The 24,995-nt window shown below is 54.5% G+C and overlaps 1 protein-coding gene across 3 annotated transcripts in view; it reads left to right on the top strand.

Moving 5' to 3' along the window:
- Positions 1 to 203: 203 nt before the first annotated feature.
- LOC119707064 (syntaxin-binding protein 4-like) overlaps positions 204 to 24,995 on the top strand; it is a 47,834-nt gene continuing 23,042 nt past the window's right edge. Inside the window, exons 1-5 of one of the 3 annotated variants that reach the window (XM_038151554.1) lie at positions 204 to 768; positions 11,278 to 11,351; positions 17,096 to 17,191; positions 17,991 to 18,060; positions 19,059 to 19,133. In XM_038151554.1, coding sequence (XP_038007482.1) covers positions 326 to 768; positions 11,278 to 11,351; positions 17,096 to 17,191; positions 17,991 to 18,060; positions 19,059 to 19,133 — 758 coding nt within the window. In that variant the 5' untranslated portion in view covers positions 204 to 325. Of the gene's footprint in view, positions 769 to 930; positions 1,550 to 9,111; positions 9,755 to 11,277; positions 11,352 to 17,095; positions 17,192 to 17,990; positions 18,061 to 19,058; positions 19,134 to 24,995 lie in introns of those variants that run through there. The other 2 variants (XM_038151553.1, XM_038151556.1) reach the window with 2 other exon arrangements.

Raw genomic sequence — 24,995 nt, 5'->3', positions numbered from 1 at the left:
AATATACTTATATATCTGTAATATTTTATAGATATAAAATATAAACATAAAAAAATAAATATAAAAAATATAAAATGCAGTGGCCAGGGAGGGAGGGAGCCCTGAGTGCTGCCACAGCCCAGGCTTACTGCGGGTCAGAGACACCTACAATTGTCTTTAAATAGTTTGTGGTGGCAGGTTAACCATGGATCACAACCATCATTAATGATTATAACCATCATTAATGATTATAACCATCACTAGCAGCCACTGCGAGAGCAGGGTGAAGGAGGGGCTCGCTGGTGGGGGCTGAAGGGGTCCTTGTGCCAAAATAAACGCTCGGATTATGGAATCGGGGCCGCGGTGGACAGGGACAGTGGGACGGCGGCACACGGGTGACGGGACACTTTGCCGGCTGCCGTGGGGGTCCCGGGGTCGTCGTGGCTCCCTGCCCAGGTGTGGCCCAGCCCCGCCGGCTGAAGCAGCCGCACCGCGGGTCCCGGCCCGACCGCTCTGTCCCGCGGCCCCGCAGGGTTTAGCTGGGGGGCGGCAGAGGGGCGATCACATGCTCGCCCGCCCGCCCGGGATTAGGTGCGGCCGCTGCGGCGGGGAGCCGTGCCAGGGAGCCGCGGCGGGCAGCCCCGCCAGCCGCGGGCACTCGAGCCCATGGCCCCGGGCAGCAGGAGCCGGCCGCGGCCGCGCTGAGGGCCCGGCGGCCCCGATGATGTCCCACCTGCAGCTCCCTGGCCGGGCCCTGGAGCGCTTCGATGGGCTCTCCCTGATTTACTGGTGAGCGGGACGGGATGCCGCCGCACCGGGAGCGGGAGCGGGAGCGGGAGCGGGAGCGGGAGCGGGAGCGGGCATCCCTCGGAGCCTTGGATCCGCTCTGCAGGGATGGCGTTGAGGAGGATGCTGGGCCCGGTGACCCCGCGGCTTTTGGCGGGGTTCGATGGACTGGGTTCATTTTCGGCTCATGCGGGGGGCAGGGTCTGATGGGGTCCCGCGGCACCCGCAGGGGCAGCGCTCAGGTGAGGCCGGGATCAGCCAGGGCCGCGAAAAGGGATTTATTTTCCAGGCAGCAACTGGGGAAGCACCTACAGCCCCCGCGAGCAGGTGTGGGTGCTGCTGCTGCCGCAGCTCTGGTGAGGGCTCTCCCCTTTGACGAAAGCTCCCCAGAAGGGCCCGGTCCCCCCTCGCCGGTGCCCGGGGAGCGGGGTGGGTGCGGGGCAGGGCCCGGCGGGGTGCGGGGAGGGCGGCGGAGGGGACGGGAGGTGACGGCGGCCGCAGATGTCTATGTAGGGCAGAGAGAGCCGGCGGGAGCGCGGCTCTGCCCGGGGCCAGGGTTCAGAGCGTGCGGCTTTAGCCGATTAACTGGGGGTCAGTGGGCCGGAGCCAGAGCCGGCCTGGGCCCCGCCGGGGTCTCGGACCACCCGAAAGCTTCGGCGGAGGCTTTCCTGGGCCGGCCAGACCTGGGCTTCTCCCCGGACGAGACCGAGAGGCCGGGGCACGCTGAAGGCGGCAGGGGCCGGGATCGCTGCCGCTGCCCGGCCATGATCCCCCTGCGGCTGAAGTAGGTCATTGGGGCGAAGGCTGGGGGGCTGCGGGGCGCTGCCCCCGGGGGTGCCGGCAGGATGGCGAGGGCAGCAGCCCGGGCTCACGGCCGCCGGGACGGTGCCTTGGGGCGCTGTGCTGATGCCGCCCTGCTGCTTTTGGGTGCGGAAAGGGCAGAATCAGGGGCCGGTCGGAAGGAGGTGGTGCAGGACAGGCGTGACGGCGCGGCTGTGCTTGGGGCAGCGCCGCCGGCTGGGTGCTGATGCTGTGGGGCCGTGGGGTGGGTGTGGGAGCGGCCCGGTCACCTCACTGGGGGCCCCTGGCCAGCCCTGGCTCCACGGGGCTGCTAAGCCCTGGTGCCCCGCCCCTGCGAGGCAGAAATGCTCAAACCCCATTTTCTACCTCACAAATCTGCCCATATGCTGAAATTTTGTGTCGAACCCTCCCTCAGCTTCGTCCACTGGGCCGTGTTTGGTTTGGGAGGAGAGGGGTGGTCAGGGGGAGCGTCCCCCACATGTGGCGGCTGCCAGATGTGCTGGCTGGTGTCCGGCTGTCTGCCGGCTCCGTCGGGACGCGGCGGAGGATGGCGAGCAGATGGCGGGGAGATAACACCTCCCCGGCTCTCCGGTAAGGATGACCCCCCTCTGCCGCTGATTAAAAGATTAATTTTGGAGTTTGAAACAGGAATTTGATAAATAAACGCGAGCCGTGGGCAGAGCCTCACCCGGCAGCATCAGGGCGGGGGGTGGTGCCAGCCGCGGCCGGAGCAGCCGCTTATCCCTCATCCCCCATCCCCGGCTTCTCCCGCCGCTGATGCCGGTGTGACCCGCGGGGCTCTCCTGGAGGATGGCTGCTGGAAGCTCTAAGCAAGTTTCGCAGAGGTGGCCTCTGTGCAGGAGCTCGGCCAGAGCCTGCAGGAACTCGAGCAGCCTGAATGCGCCGCCGGCGCCGGGCAGGTCTCGCGGCCGGACCAAGCTCTGTGTGCTCGGGGGAGCTTGGATCCGCTGCCGGCTCCTCACCAGGCGCGGCCGGGTGCGAGACTGGCCCGCACGTCCACCAGTCCCCTTGGAATTCTTACTGCTGCCTGTCTGTGGCTTGTGCCAGGGTTTGGATTGGAGCAGGGGGGTGTTCGCAGCTCAAGGATGGCTCAAAGCTCTTCCCAAGAGCTGCACTTCCAGTTCAACAACACGTTCTGAAATCTTTCCCAAAAATATGCAATTTTCCCATCTTTCCACAGCCAGCCATTTCCCACACCTCTCTCTTTCCATCTCTATTTTTACAGATTCACACAGGTGAATTTCTTGCTGTGGTTCTCAGGATTTCTCCTGTCAGTGTGGGGTGGACAGAGGGTGGCCAGGCCAGCAGAGCAGGTCCTGCAGCCCCCACCAGCCCCTGTTAATAAGTTTATGACCAGTCCAATCCCACAGCCAGGGGATTTAGGCAGGCAGGATGATTTATAATCCTGTTAACCCTTCACAGCAGTTGACACCCAAACGGGGGCCACGGGACCAGTCCCCAAGCAGAGCAAGAGATCACCCACCTGCTGGGAAGGGGAGGAGGAGGAGAAGGAGAAAGGCTTCCCTGTGGGAGAGGTGTTAATGTTAGCACACCTTGGAGCTGCTGCAGTGAAAATGAAGGCCCTGTTTGAGCTTTCCCAGGTGGCTGTGTTTGTGTTGATCCCCACCTCAGGGGGCACATCCACGAGCTGGGCTCGAGCAGATGTTGGGGGATGTTCAGCTCAGCTGGGCTCTGGCATAAATGCCTTTCCTAAAAACTTCTGGGCAGCCCAACCCCGACCTCCCTTCTACCTTAAACAATCTCTCCTAATTGCTGCAAGACTGGCTAATTGAAGAAGTTCTTTTTGCCTTTTCCCAACCAAAACCTTTGGGAGCAGCACAGGAAGAGCTGTGTGTTGATGTCCATTAGAAGGGAACGGTGACCCCTTGCTGTGGTTTAACCAAGCCCCAGCAGTCTCCAGGAGCAGCTCTGCCAGGCAGGTGCCCATGCACTGACTATCTTCTCCCTGGGCGAGAAGGACCTCCAGAAAATGCTCCAAATGCTCCCCCACTCTTGACTTGATGCATAATTGTCAGGTGGCATCAGCTGCCTTCTGCAAGCCCCTCTCTCCCTAGAGGTGAAGGAGATGGGCAGCAGAGATCTGACTTCCAGACAGCAGAGGTTCGTTGGGATGAACCCCTCGTGCTGCAGAAATCCACTGGCTGAGAAGGGTGTTGGAAATAGGGATGGAGCTCAGGGGAGGGTGATAAAAGGGGCTGAAGAGCAGGAAAGCCTGGCCGGCAGTGAGGGGCATCTCTGCCTGCTCAAGGTCTTTGTGGCTGGTGCAGATGTCCTGGGAGAAGGGGCCTTCCTCCCTGAGGAGTGAGAATGTGCCTCAGCCTCAGGTGGAGACCTGCAGAAGGAGGGAACGGCAGAAGGAGGGAACAAGCACTGGAAAACAGCCCAGCCATCAAATACTCCTCACATCTCCATCATCAGGCTTGGCTCGGGTGGGAGTGAGGGGTGACACCAGCAGAAGGAGTGGAGAGGGTGAAACTCTCCCCAGGAGCCACCCTGTGACCTCTGGAGGGGTCAGAGGAAGGGATTGAAGGAGCATTGGGTCCTTGGGAGGAGAAAAGTGCCCAGGGATGTGGGGACAGGGTTGGCAGCCCTGCCCATGGGGATGAGGACCACAGGCTTGGAGGAGCAGTGTCACCCCTCCAGAGCTGGCTGCAGCTGCTGCCACCCTCTGCCCACCTGCAGGAGGATGCCCAGGGAGATGCTGAGCCCAGGGCTGGGATGGGAGCACGAGATTGCCCATCCCTGAGTGCTCCCTGTAGGACCTGCCTGCTTCCATCACCAGTAATTTTGGCACTGTGGTCCCTTTGGGTGCAAGTTACTGCTGGGGTGGTTCCCAGGACATGAGAGGAAAACTTTTCACAATGGGAACAATCAGCCTTTGGAATCATTTCCCCAGGGACGTGGTGCATCCCCTAGTGCTGGATACTTTCAAGGTTCAGCTGGGCAGGGTGCTGGGCTGTTCTGCCTAGACTGTACTTTCGACAAGAAAGGTTGCAGCAAGTGCTCCTCCAGGTCCCTTCCAGCCCGGTATTCCATGATTGTCTGTTCCCTCTTCTGTTCAGACTTGTCTGTGGGCATCTCTGATCTCCTGAGCTCATCTGAAGTGACTCCATGGGTGTTATTATGAGAACACCGTGGGCTGCACCGTGGGCAGCTCCTTCCCAGCTGATTGGTTTTTTGATTTATCCCCAACGCTTTCTAGCTGATCCTGCAAGCAGCACAGTTGCAATTTTCCAATTTCTAATCAGATGTAAAAGCCTCTGCAGCCTACACTAATTTTGTTGTGTCATGAAGTGAACTCACTCAATAATGATCCAAAGTTCCTGCTGCTGCCTGGGCAGCCCGTGCTCCCGCTGCCTCTCCCGGGGTGGTGGGAGGATGGCAGAGACCGTGACCCAGTGCCCTGCTGGGGTGAGCCCTCCCACCTCCCACCTCCTTAATGCTGCTTTCCGGAGCCAAAAGGCCTCAGACAGATCTCACTTCCACTGCAGGATGTCTTTCCACCTCTAATCCCCACCCACGCAAACCTGCTTGGACTCTGCTCCTCTGCTCAGCCAGGCACAGAGGCTCCCTGCGGGCTCAGGGTGCTGCTGTCAGCACAGCCTCCCCTTCCCCTTCCCCTTCCCCTTCTCCTTCCCCTTTTCCCCTTCCCCATCCTTGTGCCACTGCCTGGCCAAGCTCAGGATCCTTCCTGGGGCTGTTCCCTTTCTGGGATGATGTGGTCCTGGCTGGATCTTTGGGATCACCCAGGGATGCTGCTGTGGGATCCGGCCAGGCTCGGCATCCCCAGGGGTCTGGCCATGCCTGGGCTCAGCTGCTCCCCTCTCCTGGTTCCTGGGTTTTGCCTCGATGTTGGGGCTGGAATAACTGAGATCATTCAGATTAACTCAGATTAATAACGGAGATGATTGTTCCATTTCTTGTACAGCCTCAACATGGCCTGGAGATGACCCCATGTCTTGGTTCAAGACAACAATTTTTGGGCACAGCTAGATATGGAATACAATGACATTTTGGGCTGCCCAGGACACCCCACCTGAGCAGCCAGGCTGGGAAGGGCTGTGTGACTGGGGGGAGAACTCCCTGAGCCCTCAGTTTCAAATGGAGGTGTGTTTCAGGAGAGAGGAGCCTTGGGTGATGCTTTCCCCTGGGATTTGCATTTGCTGGGACATGCTGCCCGTGCGATGCCAACACTGTCCAACAGTGACATTGAACCCATCACTCCCCTCGTGGTCCAGCTGTTCCCAGCTCTGTTTGCTCCTTGGCTGGGTAGGAAGGACAAGGGCAAGGCAGACCTGAGTTCCTTTTCATTATAACTTTACTGTTGGTTGTCCTTGTTTCAGCCATTCTCTTCCCCTCTTTTCTTTCTGAAACCCAAACCCATCACCACCACCTTCTCCACTGCTTCCTCTAGGCACTGGTTTCTGTGCCTCTCCCCAGCGCTCCCAGTTTCATTCTCCCACACTTTTCTCTTCCTGCACTCCCAGAAAAATATACTGGAAATGCACCTGACTAGTGCTGACCCAGCATTTTTACCTCTACGCTGCTTCTCCAGGACTCATTTTGATTCTATTTACAGTTTCACCCATCCCTGCTTATAAATGGTAGTGTCAAGTGAAGCTGACTTATACAGTTTCACTCAACTTCTATTAAAAATATATTTTTCAAGCAAAAAAATTTTTCCATTGGGGAAAAAAATCATTTTTCAATGAGTTTTAAACCCATTTTTTTAGCAGTCAATGAAAAAGTGGACAGCCAAATGAAACACGTTTATCTGCTGTCCAGCCCCATGGGGTTACTTTGTTCTTAATTCATTAATTCTCATTTCAATTGTTCTTAATTCTTCTATTCTCTCATTTAAAAAGCTAAAATCTGATTAAAAATCTGAAGTCTCACCAGCAGTTCCCTGGGAGAAGGATCCTGGATTAACTTGGAGCGGCTCAGCTGGGTCCCAGCTCCGTAAGGATCTCGAGGGCACAGCACAGGCCCTTTGCCAGTGGGATGTTTGCCTTCAACGCTGTTATACAAATTAGGCCTGGGACCCTTGGGTAGATCATGGGGGCCTTATAAATCCTTCCTGAATATGATCCCAAGTTTTAAACCACTGAAAATCCCCTGAATTGTTTCTGCTGAAACTTCCTCTGATTAGAGATGTGTTAATGAACAGGAACAGCAGCAGTGTCTGATGCTTTTGCCAGGGCTGGTGTGTGTTTTGGAGGATGGAATTGAGGATCTGAGTGTTTGGAGAGAAAGTTGGAAGCTGAGCATTGCTCCTCTTCCCTAAGGGCCTCTTGGATTTGGTTTTCATTTATTTTACCAGCTTGTGGACAAGCGTGTGGTTTATTGCAACATCCCACCCAGTGGGAAGGACCAGGAATCCCAGCCTGGGGCAGCCGAAGGACTTTGTGTCAGAGGTGTGGAGCCCCAAACACGTCTGTCTAACCATGAGTCTAGAAATTGTTCCCTGAGATGCAGAAATCAGGGTGGGTGAATTAATGAAATGCCAGGCAGGAAAATTTCCCCATTTTCCTGCAAGTTTTGGGTTGGCCTGACTCCAGTGAGCTTTCCTGCAGCCCCTCTGAAACTGGCCAGAGAAGTGACCTTATCATAGAGCCACAGAATGGCTTCAGTGGGAAGGGACCTCAAAGATCATCTCATTCCACTCCCTGTCATGGGAACGGACCCCTTCCCACCTGCCTTTGGAGATTTCCAGGGATGGGGCAGCCACAGCTTCTCTGGGCACCCTGTGCCAGTGCTTCAACTTTATCCCATTGCCATTGCCTCCAGTGCTTGTGCAATCCCTTCCCTTCAGCATCCCTTATTTATTCCAGCCAAGACTCTGGCCCATGGAACAGGGCAGTAACTGTGGGACAATGCATTAGCAGAGTCCCAAAGGGTCTGGGATGTTGTACACAGTGCTTTGGTGGTGTTTTGGTGGTGGGATGGAAACGTCTCTTCCTCTGAGACGTGTCCAGGAAGGACATTGATGCATCAGAGGACTCGGAATGTGATCCTGAGTGTAAGTGGCAGGAAGCTGCTGGGTGAGGGGTGTCCAAAAAGGTCACCCCAAGCTGGGCACCGTGCCAGGACTCTCCTGCCCCTCGGGGAGCTGTGCCCTGGAGTGGAGCAGCTCCCACTGTAGGACAGGCACAGAGGGAGGGTTCCACAGCCCAGCATTGAATTTCTGTGCATGTTCTGCCACAAAACCTCCTGGCCAGCCTTGAACGAGTCACTGACACCCAGAGCTGGTGGTCATCAGGTGTTGGAATCTCCTGCCTTAATTTTTGTTTCTCCACACCCTGGTCCTTTTCTATGGGATGGCAGGAGAAAGAGCATCTCCCTGTTGTTGGGTTGCTGAGGGATGGGCAGGTTTGTGAGGCTTCTGAAGGCTGCAGCACCCAGCAGATTTGGAGATGGGCCCAGGTACCACCCCTCGTGCTTAGTCTGCTTCAGCCACAGCCTTGGCAAGGGTGTGAACACATCTTGCTGTGCTGGGGTGTGCACAATGTATTTATCATCAGATGTATCTATGTTTGACTAGTTGGCATTACTTATCCAATTTATATTTTTTTAGCTAGATAATTTAATTTTTAGTAAAGTTTTGGCCACCTGAAGGTGAAATCTATTCAGGTTTTATTTGTCATCTGAATGTCCCCACGTGAAAACAATTTTAAAAAAGAAGACAAAATGCAAGAGAACTTTTCCAATTTGCCATTGTTTTGAAGCACTTTGCACTTGCCCAGCAAGGCTTCACATGAGGCCATCGAGGAAGCTCCAGCTGATAAAATCAGTTGTTCAAACATGGGAACAGCAACATCCAGCATCTTGGACTCGAGGGATGGTTTGGCAAGGAGTGGCAGTGCCAGGCAGGCAGGGCCACAGCGGCTGCAGTCAGAGCTCCACTAACGAGGGCAAGGGCCACTAATGGGGCCTGGCCAGGAGCCTGCTGAGACACTGTGGGAACAGCACGAGGAGGACACCGTTGGAGTCAGGGCCAGGAGCTTCCCTGTGACCTCAGATGTCCTCCAGAGCTGGTTGGGATGCAGGACCCGTGTCCTCCTGTGGGTCCAGGGGGGTACGTTTCCCTTCTCAGGAACAGTCACCAGATCTTTTCCCCCAGGATGGCAGCCCTGCTCCTGCCAAGCCCCCAGGTGGGCTCTTCTGGTCCTTTCCCATTCACTGGCAAACCTTGGATAATCTTATTTCATCCCTCTATCCTCCCATCCCACAAGACAGGGGTGCTGCTGCTTCTCCAGCTGGATGGTGGCACCAGGATAGGGATGGAGAACACAGTCTCAAGCTGCATCAAGGGAAATATTAGTTGGATATAAGAAAAAGGTTTTTTACTGAAAGAGTGATAAAGTTCTGGAATGTTCTGCCCAGGGAGGTGGTGGAGTCACCGTCCCTGGATGTGTTTAATAAAAAGCCTGGATGTGGCCCTGGGTGCCATTGTTTAGTTGAGGTGTTTGGGCTCGGTTGGACCCGATGACCTTTGAGGTCTCTTCCAACCTGGTCACTCTGTGAATTCTCTGAAAGGGGCTGTTCAAAGTCAGGCTTCTGACCTCCCAGCAGGCAGGGGACAGCTGAACTTGTCCCGCATTAAGAAGGAAATCCTGTGGGCTGGAAAAGATGCTAAAAGAAAAAAAAATCAACATCAGCCCTAAACCCCCTAAGTGCCACTGTCTGTTACTGCTTCCAGAGCTTTGCTATGGATTTTAACCATTTTTAGGGGTGGTGACTGCACCCATCTGAACGCTGCCCTCCATCCCTGGAGGGGCCATTCCCAACAGCGCATCCCAAGAAATCCCCCTTGTGCTGAGGATGAGGGGCCAGCCCTGCTCGGCCCCGCGCCTTGGGAAGGCGCTGGAGGGGCCGCGCTGGCTCCGGCTTACGTAAGCTTTAATCTAAAGTTGGAGATGTTTTGAGCTGATCTGTGTTAATGTTGGGAGGAATTAACATGCATACGGGGAGACCACGTGATGCCCTCCGACCTCCCCCTTTTTTTTTTTCCCATTTTTTTCCCCCCCATCACTTTAACGGATTCCTGCCAAATCAGAGTGGCCGAGGCCGGGCAGGGCCGGGCTGGCACCGCCGGCAAGATGCCCGCGGTCTCCATCCTTTACAAGGGAGCCATCATCATCAGCAGGTAACGGGGAGGGGGCCCCGGGGCTCCCGGGGCTTCATTCCAGCCCAGGTTCTTCCCTGTGGCTCCCCCAGGAGCAGGGCTGGGAGGCAGGGATGGCAGGAGGAGCCCGGCACACGGTCGCTGGTTGCGCTTTCTGCCTCGGTGGCGTTCGCAGGGCTCGGGGCTGCTGGGCGGCCGTGCCTCGGAGTCGGGGTGATGATAAGAGCTGCTCGCAGGGGATGATGATGATAAGAGCCGGTCGTATCAAGGAGGCATCTGCTCCGCTGACACCGCAGCCGCACGGTGCCTCCCGCCCGCCCTGAGCGCCCGGGCTCGCCCGGGGAATCTCCTCCGTGATTTACTCGAAATATCCTGAAAATCCTGGGTGGGGGATTGAACCAGCCTGGGCCCAGGGCTGCTCTGCCTTCCTGGGATGCCTTCGATCTCCATTTTTCAATAGCCAGATGTGGCCAGTTGTTTGTTCAGTCTTCAACATGGTCCAAGGATAGCAAGGAGGGACATTTTTTAACGTGGAGAAAATGCATCCAGTCCGAATCTTAGAGGTGGAAGTCACTGGCTTTGCTGGACAGCTCGATATTTTGAGTTTGATTTTGGACTCCTGATAAGTCCCTGCAGGTTATTCTTATCCTGCATCCTGCTGGATTTGGACCAGCCTCTTGTTTCCCACGCTGCTGTTCCTCCTCATCCATGCTCAGATCTGGGACCTGATACTGATTGGGAAACACCTTCTCTCTTGCCACTTAGATGCTGGGGACTGTTTTGGTGCCTCCTCAGCCCTGGTTTCCCACTTGGCACATCTTGGTCAGGGTTTTTCAGATCAGGGCTCATCCATCCTGAGGAGCCCAAGGAGAAGTGCTGGTGGTCCCAGGTTTGGAGTCTGGCATCTGTGGTTGGGGCAGGGTGTTTTTGGGGTGACTCATTTGGGACCTTGCCTAAGGTGTTTAGGGGGAGACTGGGGGATGTTTTGGGGAGTTACTCAGCTCGGGGGAGTCTCAGGTGTGTGATGCTCTTCCACCAGCTCTGGCTTGTGATGAGAAGCTCCCACCAGACCAGGCAGGACTCGAAGCAGCTCTTACATCCCCTTTTCCAGACCCTCTGCCTGCACTAAAAACCGTGAGAGTGGACTGTGCCCGGCCATGCTCATTACAGACTGTGTTTGTGAAACTGCTTTATTCCAGAGCACGGCTCCGAGCTCTGATCTCATTTCCCAGGAGCTGCACAGCTGTCCAGCCCCGATAATCTGGGGTAATGAATCACAGACAGGTCCAGCAGATTTGCTGGGTGGGGAGGATGATGCTCAGCCCTACACATATTCTCTCATTTATCTGTGTAGAGCTCGGGGGGGCTGGCTGGTGGCTGAGTTTTGCCCGTGTGGGTGCAGTGCTGGGGCTGTCCCTCAGCCTGGGTGTCTGCAGTGCCTGCTGGGCTGGGAGGGACAATGTGCCTCAGTGTGTGCTGGCTGTGCACCTGTGCCTCTGTCCTTTTTGGCCCATGACAGAAAGGTGCTCCTCTTGTCTCCCCAGGACACTCATGGGACCGTACGGGATGGACCGAACCGTGCACTGCTTCGACTTCTACGAGTGTGCAAACGGGCTGGGTGAGTGCCAGGGACTGCGCCGGGCTGCCTCAAACAGCCCCCAGCCCCCAGAGCCAGGGTCAGGACGTGCCTTCCTCTGGGCAGCCTGGTGTCCCACTGGATCTTGTGTCTTGTACCTGCCTGTGTTGAGCATCTTCTGCATCTTTTGCAGCTGTGACATTAAAAGAACGTCAAAATCCCAACTAATTCCATGGTAATGGTGAGCAGCCAGTGCTGGGAGCTGTGCAGGAGCCAGGCCCACAACCCCTTCCCTCAGCAGGATGAGGGGGAGGGACCTTTCAGAATTTTTATTATTAAATCAATTAAAATGCTAAATAAATAGAAAAACAGAATCCCCAGCACTTCCCTGCCCCTGTGCAGACTTTTCCCCTGGAAAGCCATCCCAATGGGGGACGGAAGGTGCTTCTTGCAGCACTCCTGAGGACTGGGATGCATGAGCTGGATTTGGAAAGTTTGGCCCACGGGGAAGGGAATGAGCACTGAGTGAGTCAGGTGTCCTTCCACAGCACTCTGAACTTCAAAGCGTGGAAGAGAAGGGAAAAGAGAAGGTCACATCCATCAGAGCGTGACAGAGTCCCAGGTTCATGACAGACAGCCCCAGAGGGATCCAGCAGAGCATTTCTCTGGCCTCTCTGTATCCAGCAGTGCTCTGCCTTGGACTCTATAAAAATCTGTGATCCTTCATCAAGATTTCACAGTCTCTCCCCTAATCCTTAATTGTGAGTGCAGCCCACCCTCCCACAGAGCAGCTGGGGACCTCTTGGTGAGACCTCTGAATGACCATTTGGGACAGCTCCTGAGGAGTCACCAGAGAACCAAGTTCAGGTTTCCTGAGACCTGAGATTAATCATGGATTCATTCCTGGCTGTTTCCAGCCCTGGGGTAACACGGCTTTCTGCCATGGGGGGACGACTTTGCTGACTCTTCCCACATTCATGAGGTTCATGGGAGCTCAGAGAAATGACTTTACCTGGTGAATATGATATTTTAATCTCCAGAGGTGGATTTGGTTCAGTTGATGGGATTTCAGCTGCTGGGTTAGATTAGCTCATTAAAGGAGGAGGCCCAGAAAAGCCTGATGGGACCATCACTGACCTCTGGAAGAAGTGACAGATGTGGCAGCCCTTTGTGAGCCACTTCCCTGGGTTCCAGCTCCTCTCCTTTCCCCCAGTCTGGGCCAGAGGGTCTTTGCAGGGTCCAGCAGAACCTACAAAGCAAATTGTGATGTGCTGGAGGAAGCTACAATAATGTGAATTTCCTAATGCCATCAGCTGCTGGCTTCATCCTCTCCTGTGAGGCTTGAAGCACTCAGGACAAGCGATCATCCTCCAGAAATCATGGAATAGTTTGGGTTGGAAGGGACCTCAAAGCTCATCTCATCCCATCCCTGCCATGGGCAGGGACACCTTCCACTGTCCCAGGCTGCTCCAAGCCCTGTCCAGCCTGGCCTTGGGCACTGCCAGGGATCCAGGGGCAGCCCCAGCTGCTCTGGGCACCCTGTGCCAGGGCCTCAGCACCCTGCCAGGGAACAATCCTTCCCCAACATCCCATCCAGCCCTGCCCTCTGGCAGCTCAGTCATCCCTCTCTGATGAGTGGTGCTTACAGAATCCCTGTGTCTGCCAGAGGTGTAGCTGCTTAGAGAGTGAGTGCCTTCATGAGTTTCTTTGCAGGGGTTAAAAGTTTCTCAGGTGGGAAGGAGTGCCAGGTGGGATGCATGAGTTTCTCAATGCTGAATGCAGGGCAGTTTCTCAATGCCCAGCAGTTTCTCAGGTGGGATGCAGGAGTTATCCCAGCAGTTTCTCAGGATGGATGCAGGTGTTATCCCAGCAGTTTCTCAGGTGGGATGCAGGAGTTATCCCAGCAGTTTCTCAGGTGGGATGCAGGCAGTTATCCCAGCAGTTTCTCAGGTGGGATGCAGGTGTTATCCCAGCAGTTTCTCAGGTGGGATGCAGGTGTTATCCCAGCAGTTTCTCAGGAATACAGGTGTTATCCCAGCAGTTTCTCAGGTGGGATGCAGGTGTTATCCCAGCAGTTTCTCAGGTGGGATGCAGGAGTTATCCCAGCAGTTTCTCAAGCTGAATGCAGGTGTTATCCCAGCAGTTGGGATGCTCAGCAGTTTCTGGGAATACAGGTGTTATCCCAGGTTTCTGTTATTCCAGCAGTTTCTCAGGTGGAATACAGGTGTTATTCCAGCAGTTCCTTTGGAGCAGCATCACTGCTGGGTGCCAGGTCAGCGTTTGGCCGCGGGTCTGTTGCTCTGTGGCTTTAGGTGGAAACCCACATGTGAACCTCAGCAGAAGTTCAAAGGGGTTACCTGGCAGCTCCTCAAACCTGAACCTCGAATTAAAGAATAGCCATCAAAGGGAAGTGCTGATTAAGGAGCATTTCTCAGAAACACTGAGATCCCATTATCTTGACCTTCATCTGCTTAGGACAGGGCAGTGATTCACCTCCAATCTGTCCCTTCCTCCAGACAGAAAAAGCTGGCGGGGGCTGCAAGATCAACAGAGGGATTAAGGGAAATGTAATTGAACATTGCCAGCTTAGGCAGAGAGCAGGCTGCCCCTCTCCGTGCCCAGCCTGGCAGGCAGTGGGGTCAGGATGCGCCTGGGATGATCCCAGTTGGACTAAACAACCAGATTAGCCAGGACACCCCCTGACCTGTGTGGATCCAGGAGCAGGTGAGATTATAGCCCGAGAACTGTGACTCTAGCATTAGTGGGAGTGGGATTAGAGGCACCAGAGAAGCTTGAGGGTCTTGGAGAAATTTATAGGATTGTTAAGAGCCTAAAGAAAACACAGACTTGGTGAGTCTTACCTCTAAGTCCATCTGAAGTTTTCCTGGTAAACTTTGTTCTGCATAAGAGAAAAAAACAGGGACATGGGCATCGACTCCAGGACCTTTGCCAGAAAGGAGAGATTAAATAGAGGGATCCAAAATAGGCTAGATTATCTGGCCCTAAGTATGACTTAATAAGCATTATACTGGGACTTTGATGCTGTGATAATTAAAGAGCCGTTATTTACCTACACTGGGTCCCAAATAGAAATCTGATTGAAGTAAATGTTTACAAAATATGTAAAAAATTATCATCCCAGAATGCTGCCACCACAGTCCTGGATGTTCCAGGTTTGCTGCCATCCATCAGCTGCTGTCTCCTGGAGTGGTCTGAGCCCTGGAAGGGGTGAGCCCTCCCTCCTCCTCCTCCCTGCCCCAGTGGGGACTCTCCAGGGGATTTTGGGGGGCAGGACTGACACCCAGAGCACCTTCTTGATGAGGTGATGGGTGTGAATAGTGGGCAGAGCTCAGCAACATCCAGCTGCTTTCCCGACAAGGGAGTTAAAACTCAGGGATTTTTCCTCCCCATCCAAGTTTGAGTGTGTCTGGAGCAATACTGTGAGTAATCAGTGATTTTAATAACAAGATCGGATTTTCTCATGACATCGTTGGGGATAAAGGAGGATTTGGAGATACCTCGGCTATATTAAGGCATTATTACAATTTATTTGCAGACACAAAAGGGAAATGAGTCATTATTGATGTGATAGCACACACTAGACTGCTGGGGGATGCTGTGGCTGGGCCTCTGCAAGGTGCAGATTTTTATATTATTTGTCTGATGTGCTTCATCATTCCTAATTCCTTTGTGTTAGGGGTGAAGAAAGGTGTAGGATGAGTTCCTCAGTCATGCCCTTGCCTTGGGCTGGACTTCCAGGCTCTGTTCCATCCAGGGAACCGATGGGGCTTTGCCTCTGCAGGACCCCTCATGGTTTCTCAAGCCCATCGCTGGGGTGCCCCTGTTCCCTGGGGAGTCTCTGCACAGCCCCAGAGAGATCCCGTGGCTCCACAGGGAGCAGAGCAATGTCCTGCTGAGCATCCCTGGCCATGGGCTGGTTTTACCTTCGGCCCATGGCTGCAGCATCTTCTCCCCACTTTTGTGCCCAGGTGCCTGACCTGACCCACACCTTGGTGAGGCTCGTGCTGCTTATAGATATTTTTTTGGGGTAATATTTCCAATTGGAGTGAATTTCTTTTATAATTCACTATAAATTATTATAAATTATAATAATATTATAATATAATATTATGCTATTACATTATAAATTAGAAAATATTCGTGTCCATTCCTGAGGTGTTCTGCTGTGAGTTCCCTGTTCCAGCAGTAAAACAGCTCCTCACAAGGGCCTGGTTAATGCATTAAACATGCAAGTTAAAGCCCAGTGAATAAACTCCAGCACTCAGACTGGGCTGGGATTTGGAGCTTGGGAAAAGCAGTGATTGGTGCATATAGAAATGTAAATGTCTTTATGGGAAATTGTAATAATTTAGTTTTAATCTAATTTAATATAAAGGTGACTTGAGACAAAAAGTCTTTCCCTGGAGGCAAATGAAAGCTGTGAGGGGCCTGAGAGCAGAGTTTGGGTTACAAAAGGAAGGGAAGCAGGGATGGAAATGGTGCTGTGTCCTGAGTAATCCCCACCCGGGATCCTCCTCCCTCCTATCTGTTTCAGAAAGAGTTCCCAGGTTTTAGGGCAGCAGCTGGGCCTTGTTCCCACAGCCTAGGACCTGTCCAGGGCTCGCAGCAGCCCCTCAGCAGCTGGGACAGGGCTGGCCTGGCACCGGCTCGGTGGCACCGCGTGTCCCCAGCCTGCCCTCCTGGCCACAGCAGCAAAATGCCCGACCGGCGGCTGCAGGCAGAGATTTGTTAATTAAAGCCAGGCTTTTTAATCCTTCTGTCCATAGCCTGGATCTTCGAAGCAGGACTTAATGAGCCCTGGATAAAAAAGTCTCTTGGACCTTTTCCTGCCAGCCAGCTTAGGGTGGCCACAGGGACAGGCCCCGTGGCCGGAGGGGTGGCTCTGAGGAGCAGGAGCCCCGTGCCAAGGTGCTGCAGGGCACCCGGGCTGTGCTGTGCCAGGAGGGTTCCTGGAACAGGGGTCACCTCTGTGCTCCTGCCTCAGCTGATCCCCCCAGGCCCAGCTCTGACACCAGTGGCCACTGCTGGGGTGTGGCTCTCCCAGTGGTGGCCGTGTCAGAGGCTGAGGAGCTGCCGGGGCAGGGGAGCAGAGATGTCCCCAGCCCCTGGGGGTTGTCCAGGTGTGCCCAGGGAAGGAATCTCCTGCAGGAAATACTCGTCACCAGGAATGTTTTGATCTGCAGAGGAGCAGATCCTTTCCCATCAGTGATGAGCTTGGAGCTGCTGGAGAGAGTCCAGGGGAGCCCATGGAGATGCCCCAAGGGCTGGAGCCCCTCTGCTCTGGAGCCAGGCTGGGAGAGCTGGGGGGGCTCACCTGGAGAAGGCTGCAGGGAGACCTCAGAGCCCCTGCCAGGGCCTAAAGGGGCTCCAGGAGAGCTGGAGAGGGACTGGGGACAAGGGATGGAGGGACAGGACACAGGGAATGGCTTCCACTGCCAGAGGGCAGGGCTGGATGGGATATTGGGAATTAGGAATTGTTCCCTGGCAGGGTGGGCAGGCCCTGGCACAGGGTGCCCAGAGCAGGGGCTGCCCCTGGATCCCTGGCAGTGTCCAAGGCCAGGGGCTGGACGGGGCTTGGAGTGACCTGGGATGGTGGAATGTCCCTGCCCATGGCAGGGGATGGCACTGGAGGGGCTTTCAGGTCCCTTCAACCCAAACCATTCCATGATTCCCTGAATTTAGGGTTGGGGCTGCACCCCTCAGGCATGGCCTGTGCCAGCTCTGATTCTCCTGCCTTTGTGCCACGGGCTGTGTTCTTCCTGCAGGCATTAAGGTCATCGGTGGCATCAAGGAACTCACTGGAGAAGAATATGGAGTTTATGTCAAGAGGATCCTTCCAGGGGGTGTTGCTTATGCAGATGGTGAGTGGAACACGGGGCAGAGTGCCATGAGGTCTGAGAACAGCCCAGACTGAGGGTATTTCACACATTTGTTTCATCTCTTATTAGATATTTTGGGTGCTTGCTTGGAGATTTTCCAGTGGTTGGGGGTATTTTTTCAGTGTGGCAGTCGTTCTAACATCTGACAGCAGCCTTGGACTGGCTCCTCAGCATCTGTTCTATTGCTCTGTGTGTGTAGAGCACGACCCATCTCTGCCACACAGGAACTTTCCTGTCTTTTCCCACCTCCCTCTGGCCCCAAAATGACCAGAGATCCTTTTGCAAACTCAGCTCTGCTCTGGGTCACTGATTTCATTCTGAATATGTTCAACTGAGTAGGTATTAGGGGTGTGCAGAGCTCACCTTTAACAACATCAGCTAAAAAGATCTTTTTTTTCCCCAGCTGTTACATCATTTTTCCATCCAATAAAGGAAAATAAATCCAGAACAGGTGGAAGTGCCTCTCATGGTTTTCTACCTGACCTCGAACTGAACCACTTGACCTCAAAGTGAATTAAGCAAAAGCTTTATTGCAGTTTTCAGCATTTACTTTTGCAACTTCCTGGAGCAGAGGAAGCGCTGGGACATTGGCACAGGCTGTTCTGGGAGGTTGCAGAAACTTCATTTATGGACATCTGGAAAAACAGGTCGGACGAGCATCTCCGGAACAAGCCATGCATTTTTCATCCTGTCTCTGGGCACTGGGGGGAACTGCCCAGCCTCTCCCAGTCCCTTCAAGCTGTATTTTCCACAGTTTCTATCCATTAGTTTTCTTTTCTAGGGCGCCTGCAGCCAGGAGACCAGATCCTGGAGGTCAATGGAGATTCCCTAATTGGGGTTACGAGTGAGAGGTACCATGTCCAAATGGAAATTTCCCATTCCTCTTCCTTTTGTGGGAGTCTGTGAAGTGGCTTAGGCTGTGGGTTGCGTGGAGGACACCAGGGCACCATTCTGGGTGCTGTTCCCAAGAACCAACTCGGAAATTATCAGATAGAAAGATTCAATATAAAAATAGACCAGAGAGCTCAAATTGTATCTGAGATGCTCAGACATTTCCCAAAAAGCTGCGGTTTAAACAGCTCCTGGCACCTCCACTCCATCTGCTGCAGCTTCCCAGCACATCCTGCAGTTCCCAGCACAGGAGATTAGCTGGTGCCTGAGCCTGACAGTGCTGCTCCAATCCAGCCCCCCAGCTCCCCACCAGGAGAATCATTCACAGCTCCACAGGCGCACCAACACTTTGGGGCTCTCCTTTCCCACGAAACATGGTGCTGTCCTATTGCCTGCCTTGCATTCCTGCACCAGGTGCCGAGGCTGGATGGGAAGCAGCATGAGGAGCTGGTCCTGCTGCCAAAGCCCCAGAGCAGCTGGGCTTGGTGATGCCCATGAGAACATCTCTGTGGCTGTGGGAGTCTGTGCCTGGCTCCCAGCAGCTGCCCTGGCTGCCAGGGGTACTTGAATTTTGACCCAGAAAATGGCTGTCCCTGGGATGGAAGCTTCCCCAGGCTGGGAATTACAGAATCCTGCCATGGTGTGGGTTGGAAGGGATGTTAAAGAGCACCTTGTTGCAGCCCTCTGCCATGGGCTATGCACGAGGATTTGCTCTGGTGTCTTCTGGGTTTTGCTGTCAGGGACTTCTCACTTACTGCAGAAGTGGGAAAATCGGGATGTGGCTGGGCTGCCCTCAGCCTCGCTGCCAGGGCAGGGAACAGGGCATCCAGCCAAAGCCTCGGCTGCTGGCAGGGTTTGCCCAGGTCAGGGGTCTCTGCCACCTTTGAGGCAAGCAGGGTGAGGCCAGTGGAGCACTGCTGGGAGCTGGGATTGACCTGTCATGATCCTTGTGTTCCAGAGCCGTGGACATCCTGAGGACGGCGTCGGCCACCAGCCACATGCGCCTCCTGATAGCCCGCGATGACAACGCCAGGTCAGGGGGCACTGGGAAGGGAGGTTGTGGCACTCCTTGGCACTACAGCTGGAGAGCCTTGGGGCAAATCGGGCTCAAAGCCCACGGGGAAGGCAGAGGTGGCCAGGGGTCTCTGATCACTGCACTGGTGGGAATTCAGTGGAGCTGTAATGGAAGGAAGCACAGATGGTGGCCCCCAGCTCCAGCCCTGCTTGGGTGGGGTCTGTGGGGCATTCCAGCACTGAGCAGATTTCCACAGGTGCTTCCCCAGGGAGGACCAGGGCTGCTCCAGTCTTGGCTGTAGGGTGGCACAGCTCCCTCTGCTCTGCTATGTGGTGCTTCAGCACATCCTGCACAGAGCTCTGGATGAAGATGTGCAGGGACAGCAGGATCTTCCCTTTCCTTTCTGGCTGGACACATTGAGTTAAGGTCTTCCTTTCCCAGAAGTTTCCTCCTTCTCAGGGAGGATGAGAAGTTTCTCCCTGAAACCTGTCCCCTTGTTGCTCCCTGGAAAACCTTACTCTCTCTGGAGCGACTCAGAGGGTTTGGAAGGAGAAGGAAAGAGTTCAGTCTTGTCTTGACTGGGTTTAAGTTGTGAGGGACGATGATGGTGCCATGAGAGAGGGCAGAGCTGTGGGAACCCAGGTATGGATTAGTGGGGTCTTTGCTGATATCCCAGAGGAGATCTGGCACAATGTGCTGGCACATCCTCTCCCTTGACAGAAACAGGGGTTGGGGGAGCTGAGGTGCTGCAGGAAGCAGAGGACTGAGGGTAGGATTTGGCAGAGTGTGGCTGTGGGCAGGCAGGCTGTGCTCTGCCCGTGGGTGGCTCAGGTCAGAGTCCCTGCTGAATGCACCCAGATCCCGTTAGTGTGGAGATGGTGGATGATTAATGATGGATGCATTCCTTATCCATCAGCTGCTGTGCAGCCTTCCTGCTTTGGCAGAGCAGTGAGAGTGCTCTAATGACAGGCGTGAGACTAATTCTGACACAGCAATACACTGCTGGAAGAATTATTTGCTATTAATGACGGGCTGCTTTTAGCCATCCTCTTCCAGGGGAAATGGCATCTCCTGTTATTACATTAAGTGCAAGTCCTTCAGCAGCTCTGAGGAAGTGCTGGGTGAAGCAAATAGGTCACCAGGGATCCTCTGGTCCAAGTAGAGAGGCTCAGGATGCAGCTCCGGATCACAGCAGTCTCCTTGGTGGGGCAGAGTGCCAGTGGGCACCTCACACCCTCTCCCAGCAGGAGGGACGGGATCCCACAGCTCGGCTGGGATCCCTGCGTCCAGCAGCAGCACGACTTGCTCTGAAACACTTGATTCTCAGCCAGACCCTCCAGCGCAGGTTTCCTGCCTCCACCGTGATCTGTTCCAAGCTGTTCCTGCAGCTCCTGACCCCCCAAATTGCAGCAGGTGCTCCCTGAAGCACAGGCGGGCGTGGCTCCGGCCCCCCTGCTGCCCGGGTCACCCTGCAGGGAGCTGGGGCCGGCCGGCAGGGCAATGAAACTTTAAGCGATTTATTTGGCCTCCGTTCACTGTTGGTTATCTGTTAAATCTGCAAAAGGTTAGCCAGAGGGGGAGAGGGGAAGTAATCAGTTTATTTATTCTTTTTTCCAAAAGATTTGCAGAGATTTCGCTTACATAATCATCTCACAAACTGTTTAATACACGAATACATATCTCCAGGATTAAGGGCTGTGGGAACATGGGGAAGGATTTTTCTGCTCTCCACTTTTTTTTTTTTTCCCACTTAGTTTTGTCTTTTATTGATGCCCTGCTATCCTTTAAGTCTGTTCTTGAGCATGGGTGAGCAGCCAGTTGGGTGGAAAGGGGCCATCAGCTCCGGGGGTGATGCCTGTGGAGGTGCCGTGCCATGAGCTGTGGGCAGCTTCCCCCCTTCCCACTGCCCAGCAAAGCAACCCATGAAACCTGAAAGCTGAGGAGGACAGGGGCAGAGAAAATTCAGTTTATTTTCAGATCCTTCCTCACCCAGAGCACTCAAAGCACTCCGGAGGAGGGAACATCATGGCTCTGGGTTTGGATCCAACCCTTCTGCCAACTTTCCCAATGACTCAGCTGAGGAGCATTTTGTTGTGGTTGCCCTCGGGTGAATTTGAGTCATAAACGCTATTATTTGTCTCTGGAGTTAATTATAGGCCCAAATTACCTGTGCGTTTCATGGAACTCAGTCTCTGGCATGTATCAGATGCATGTTTTGGGCCTGTCGCATCAGCTGGGCTGCAGAGAGCAGCAGTAATGCCAGGGCTTAGAGCAGAAGATTCACATTTGGAGCTGGACTCACCAGGTTTAGGTGATGCTTAAATTTGATTTTCGTCTGTGGTCACCTTCAGCTAATGAGGATAATTTTATTGCATAGTCATAATTATTGTTTATTCATTCTCAGCCTGAAAGTTACAATAGTTCCTTGTTTCTCTGCGTTGCACAGATATCAGCCTGGTCTGTCAGGTTTATCACTGGGAGGAGCCACTTTGTGCTGCACCCCTGAGTCCCAGCAGGATAAAATACTAGATTTATTGTGTCTCCACATGAGATGATCCCCAGCATCCCAGGAACAGAGGCTGTTGGATTAGCAGGGCTCACATAACCAGCAGGAAAGAAAGGCTGCTTCCCTGCAAGTGCCCTGGCAGTATGGAACAGGATCAGACTCCCACGATCTCTGAGGGTGGAAAAGATCTTCAAGTCCAACCTCTGACTGATCTCTCAGCCTGGAGCCATGTCCAGTTGTTCCTTGGACGCCTCCCAGGGTGGGGACACCTCCACTGCTCTGGGCAGCCATTTCCAAGGCCTGATCATTTTTCCATGGAGAAATTCCTCCTGGTGTCCAACCTGGCCCTCCCGACACTACTTTCCTGGCCGTTCCCCCTTGTCCTGTCCCCGTTCCCTGGGAGCAGAGCCCGACCCCCCCCGGCTGTCCCCTCCTGTCAGGAGCTGTGCAGAGCCACAAGGTCCCCCCTGAGCCTCCTTCTCTCCAGGCTGAGCCCCTTTCCCAGCTCCCTCAGCCCCTCCTGGTGCTCCAGCCCCTTCCCAGCTCTGTTCCCTTCCCAGGACACGCTCCAGCCCCTCAGTGTCTGCCTTGTGAGGGGCCCAGAACTGACCCCAGGCCTTGCGGTCCAGGCGCGGGTAAAGGGGCAGAGTCAGTTCCCAGGTCACCGTGCCCACCCTGTTTCTCTCAGCAGAGGGGCTGTGGCAGGAGCTGGTGCCTGGCCTGGTGTAGATGCAGGATAGTCCCTCCTGCCCTGCCAGCCCGGCGTGTGACAGTGACAGCTCAGCCCATGGCTCTGTTGTTCTGAGCACTTGGTGCTAAACTGGCAGGGAGGGCTGGGGCTGACTCCAGCAAGCCTGGGTGTGCCGGGGACAAGGGCTGTGCTTTGGGAAAAACAGGCAGCCTTTCCCAGAGCACTGAGGTGCACCTGTGCCTGGCACTGCTTCCATCCCACCCACTGAGAGGGAAGGCATCGAATGGTTTGGGTTGAAGGGGTCCTCAAATCTCATTCCATCCCACCCCCTCCCATGGCAGGGACACCTTCCACTACTCCAAGCTGCTCCAAGCCCCGTCCAGCCTGGCCTTGGGCACTGCCAGGGATCCAGGGGCAGCCCCAGCTGCTCTGGGCACCCTGTGCCAGGGCCTGCCCACCCTGCCAGGGAACAATTCCTAATTCCCAATATCCCATCCAGCCCTGCCCTCTGGCAGTGGGAAGCCATTCCCTGTGTCCTGTCCCTCCATCCCTTGTCCCCAGTCCCTCTGCAGCTCTCCTGGAGCCCCTTTAGGCCCTGGCAGGGGCTCTGAGGTGTCCCTGGAGCTTTCTCCAGGTGAGCACCCCCAGCTCTGCCAGCCTGGCTCCAGAGCAGAGGGGCTCCAGCCCTTGGGGCACCTCCATGGGCTCCCCTGGACTCTCTCCAGCAGCTCCAGGTCCTTCTGTGTTGGCCCCAGGGCTGGGGCAGCTCTGCAGGCGGGGTCTCACCTGAGGGGGCAGAGGGGCAGAATTCCCCCTCCTGCTGCCCATACTCAGCCCAGCCCAGGGGGGTTTCAGGGTGCTCACGGCCGGGGCAGGTCCAGCTGTCACCCACCAACAGCCCAAATCCTTCTCCCAGGGCTGCTTTTGATTCCTTCTCTGCCCAGCCTGGACTGGGGCTTGGAATTGCCACTTGGCCTTGTTGTGCTTTATGAATTTTGCACAATTCCCCCTCTCCAGCCTGTCCAGGTCTCTCTGGATCCCCATCCATCCCCTCCAGGGTGTGGTGTCCCCACACAGCTGGGTGTTAGCTCTGGGCTGGCTGGGGGTGCCCTAATTCCACTGGAGCTGTGTGAGAAAATCTGCCTTTGTGACGCTTTTGCAGTGCTCTGGGTTCATGGCTCCCACTCACCTGCAGGTTTGTTTTTTTTTTTGAGACAAACCAGTAATTTCATGATGTCACAGGCTCCACTTTCTCTCCCAGCTGTGGTACAGAGCTGAGGTTTCCAGACGCTGTGTAACCTTTGATGTAGGATTCACTCTTTGTTCTTCCAGGAACAAAAGGGCAGGACAAAGAGGCATTATGAGATAAAACAACAATTTTCTGTGGGGAGATTGACCCTCTGCTGCTTAATCTGTAGCAAAGTCATCCTGGAGCTGGCTGCTGCTGGCAGACCCCCATCCCACCCTGGGGCTGGCTGAAGGCTGTCCAGGGCCAAGCTGTATTGCAGGCATCCTCCAGACCTCAAATGTTTGCATCCTAATGAAAAAAAACTGGAGAAGGGCTTGTTAAAATGAACTTTCCACCTCATACAACGCCACGGTTGTTGTTTTTTAATCAAGCTGGGCATTTTAGTCCTGCAGGCACCTGACAATTCACAATGTTTTAGTAAGGGTCAAATTTTAAATATTAAAGACATCTTCTGAAGCCTCTTGGTGTCTGAAAGCACAAAGCAAGGCCTGCTGGCATTCCTTCAGTGCGCTCGTTCATTAATCGGCAATGTTTGGGCATTGTCTGCCCGCGTCCAGCTCCTCCAAACACAGCACTGAGCACAAAATTAATTCCCAGGAGACTGGCACCAGAAAGCGCTTTACTTTCTGCTGGGATAAGTGTGTGCCTCAAGTTAGTCATGTGTTTGTGTCCCTGGTGGAACCGGGGCTGGCAGGACTGACCAACAAAGCAGGAGCTGGGACGGTGGCATTTGGTCACATTGTCCCTGGGCTGGACACAGTCTCACAGCTCATTCAGGCTCCTGAGAAAATAATGATAAACCTCCTTTGTGGATGAATTTCAGGACACAAAATAAACAACAACAAGGAGTGCTGAGCCCATGCGTGTCCTCACTTATGACAGAGTTTGGCAGCACAGGTTGGTGCTGGGGTTTGCAGGGTCACGGAGCTGCTGCACCAGTTGCATTTGCATTGACTAAGAGTATTTCAGCCATTGTTTGGCATTTATAACCTCCTCTGTGCTCTGCTGGATTATTATCTGAGGAAAATGAAACAATAGATGACCACAGAAATACCCAGCCCAAAACAAAGCCTGTGTGCTGGTGGCTTGTTAACGACTGGGAATAATATGTGAGATTCCAGCATGTTGGACCTGCCCCTGCAGGGGTCAGGGAGGGGTAAGGCCATGGCTGTGTGAGCTGCCAGTGGAACTGGTGTGAATCAGCTGCAGAAACACAGAGGCTTTACGGGGAAACTGGAACAATTCTGCTGAGATCCACCCAAGGCTCAGGTCCGGGATCCACAGATCGGCAAACAGGGGCTGACTAGTCCTTCTGCTTTCCCAGACCTTGTGGAGTCATTTAGTTGGAAAACCCTCTGAGGCCCTCGAGTCCAACCCTTGACCTACCACTGCCAAGGCCACCGTTAAACCACGTCCTCAAGTGTCACATCCACA

The sequence above is a fragment of the Motacilla alba genome, chromosome 14 (assembly GCF_015832195.1).
Source record: "Motacilla alba alba isolate MOTALB_02 chromosome 14, Motacilla_alba_V1.0_pri, whole genome shotgun sequence".
Taxonomy (NCBI): domain Eukaryota; kingdom Metazoa; phylum Chordata; class Aves; order Passeriformes; family Motacillidae; genus Motacilla; species Motacilla alba.
The sequence above is the reverse complement of the archived record's forward strand: the minus strand, read 5'-3'. Positions and strand labels throughout refer to the sequence as shown.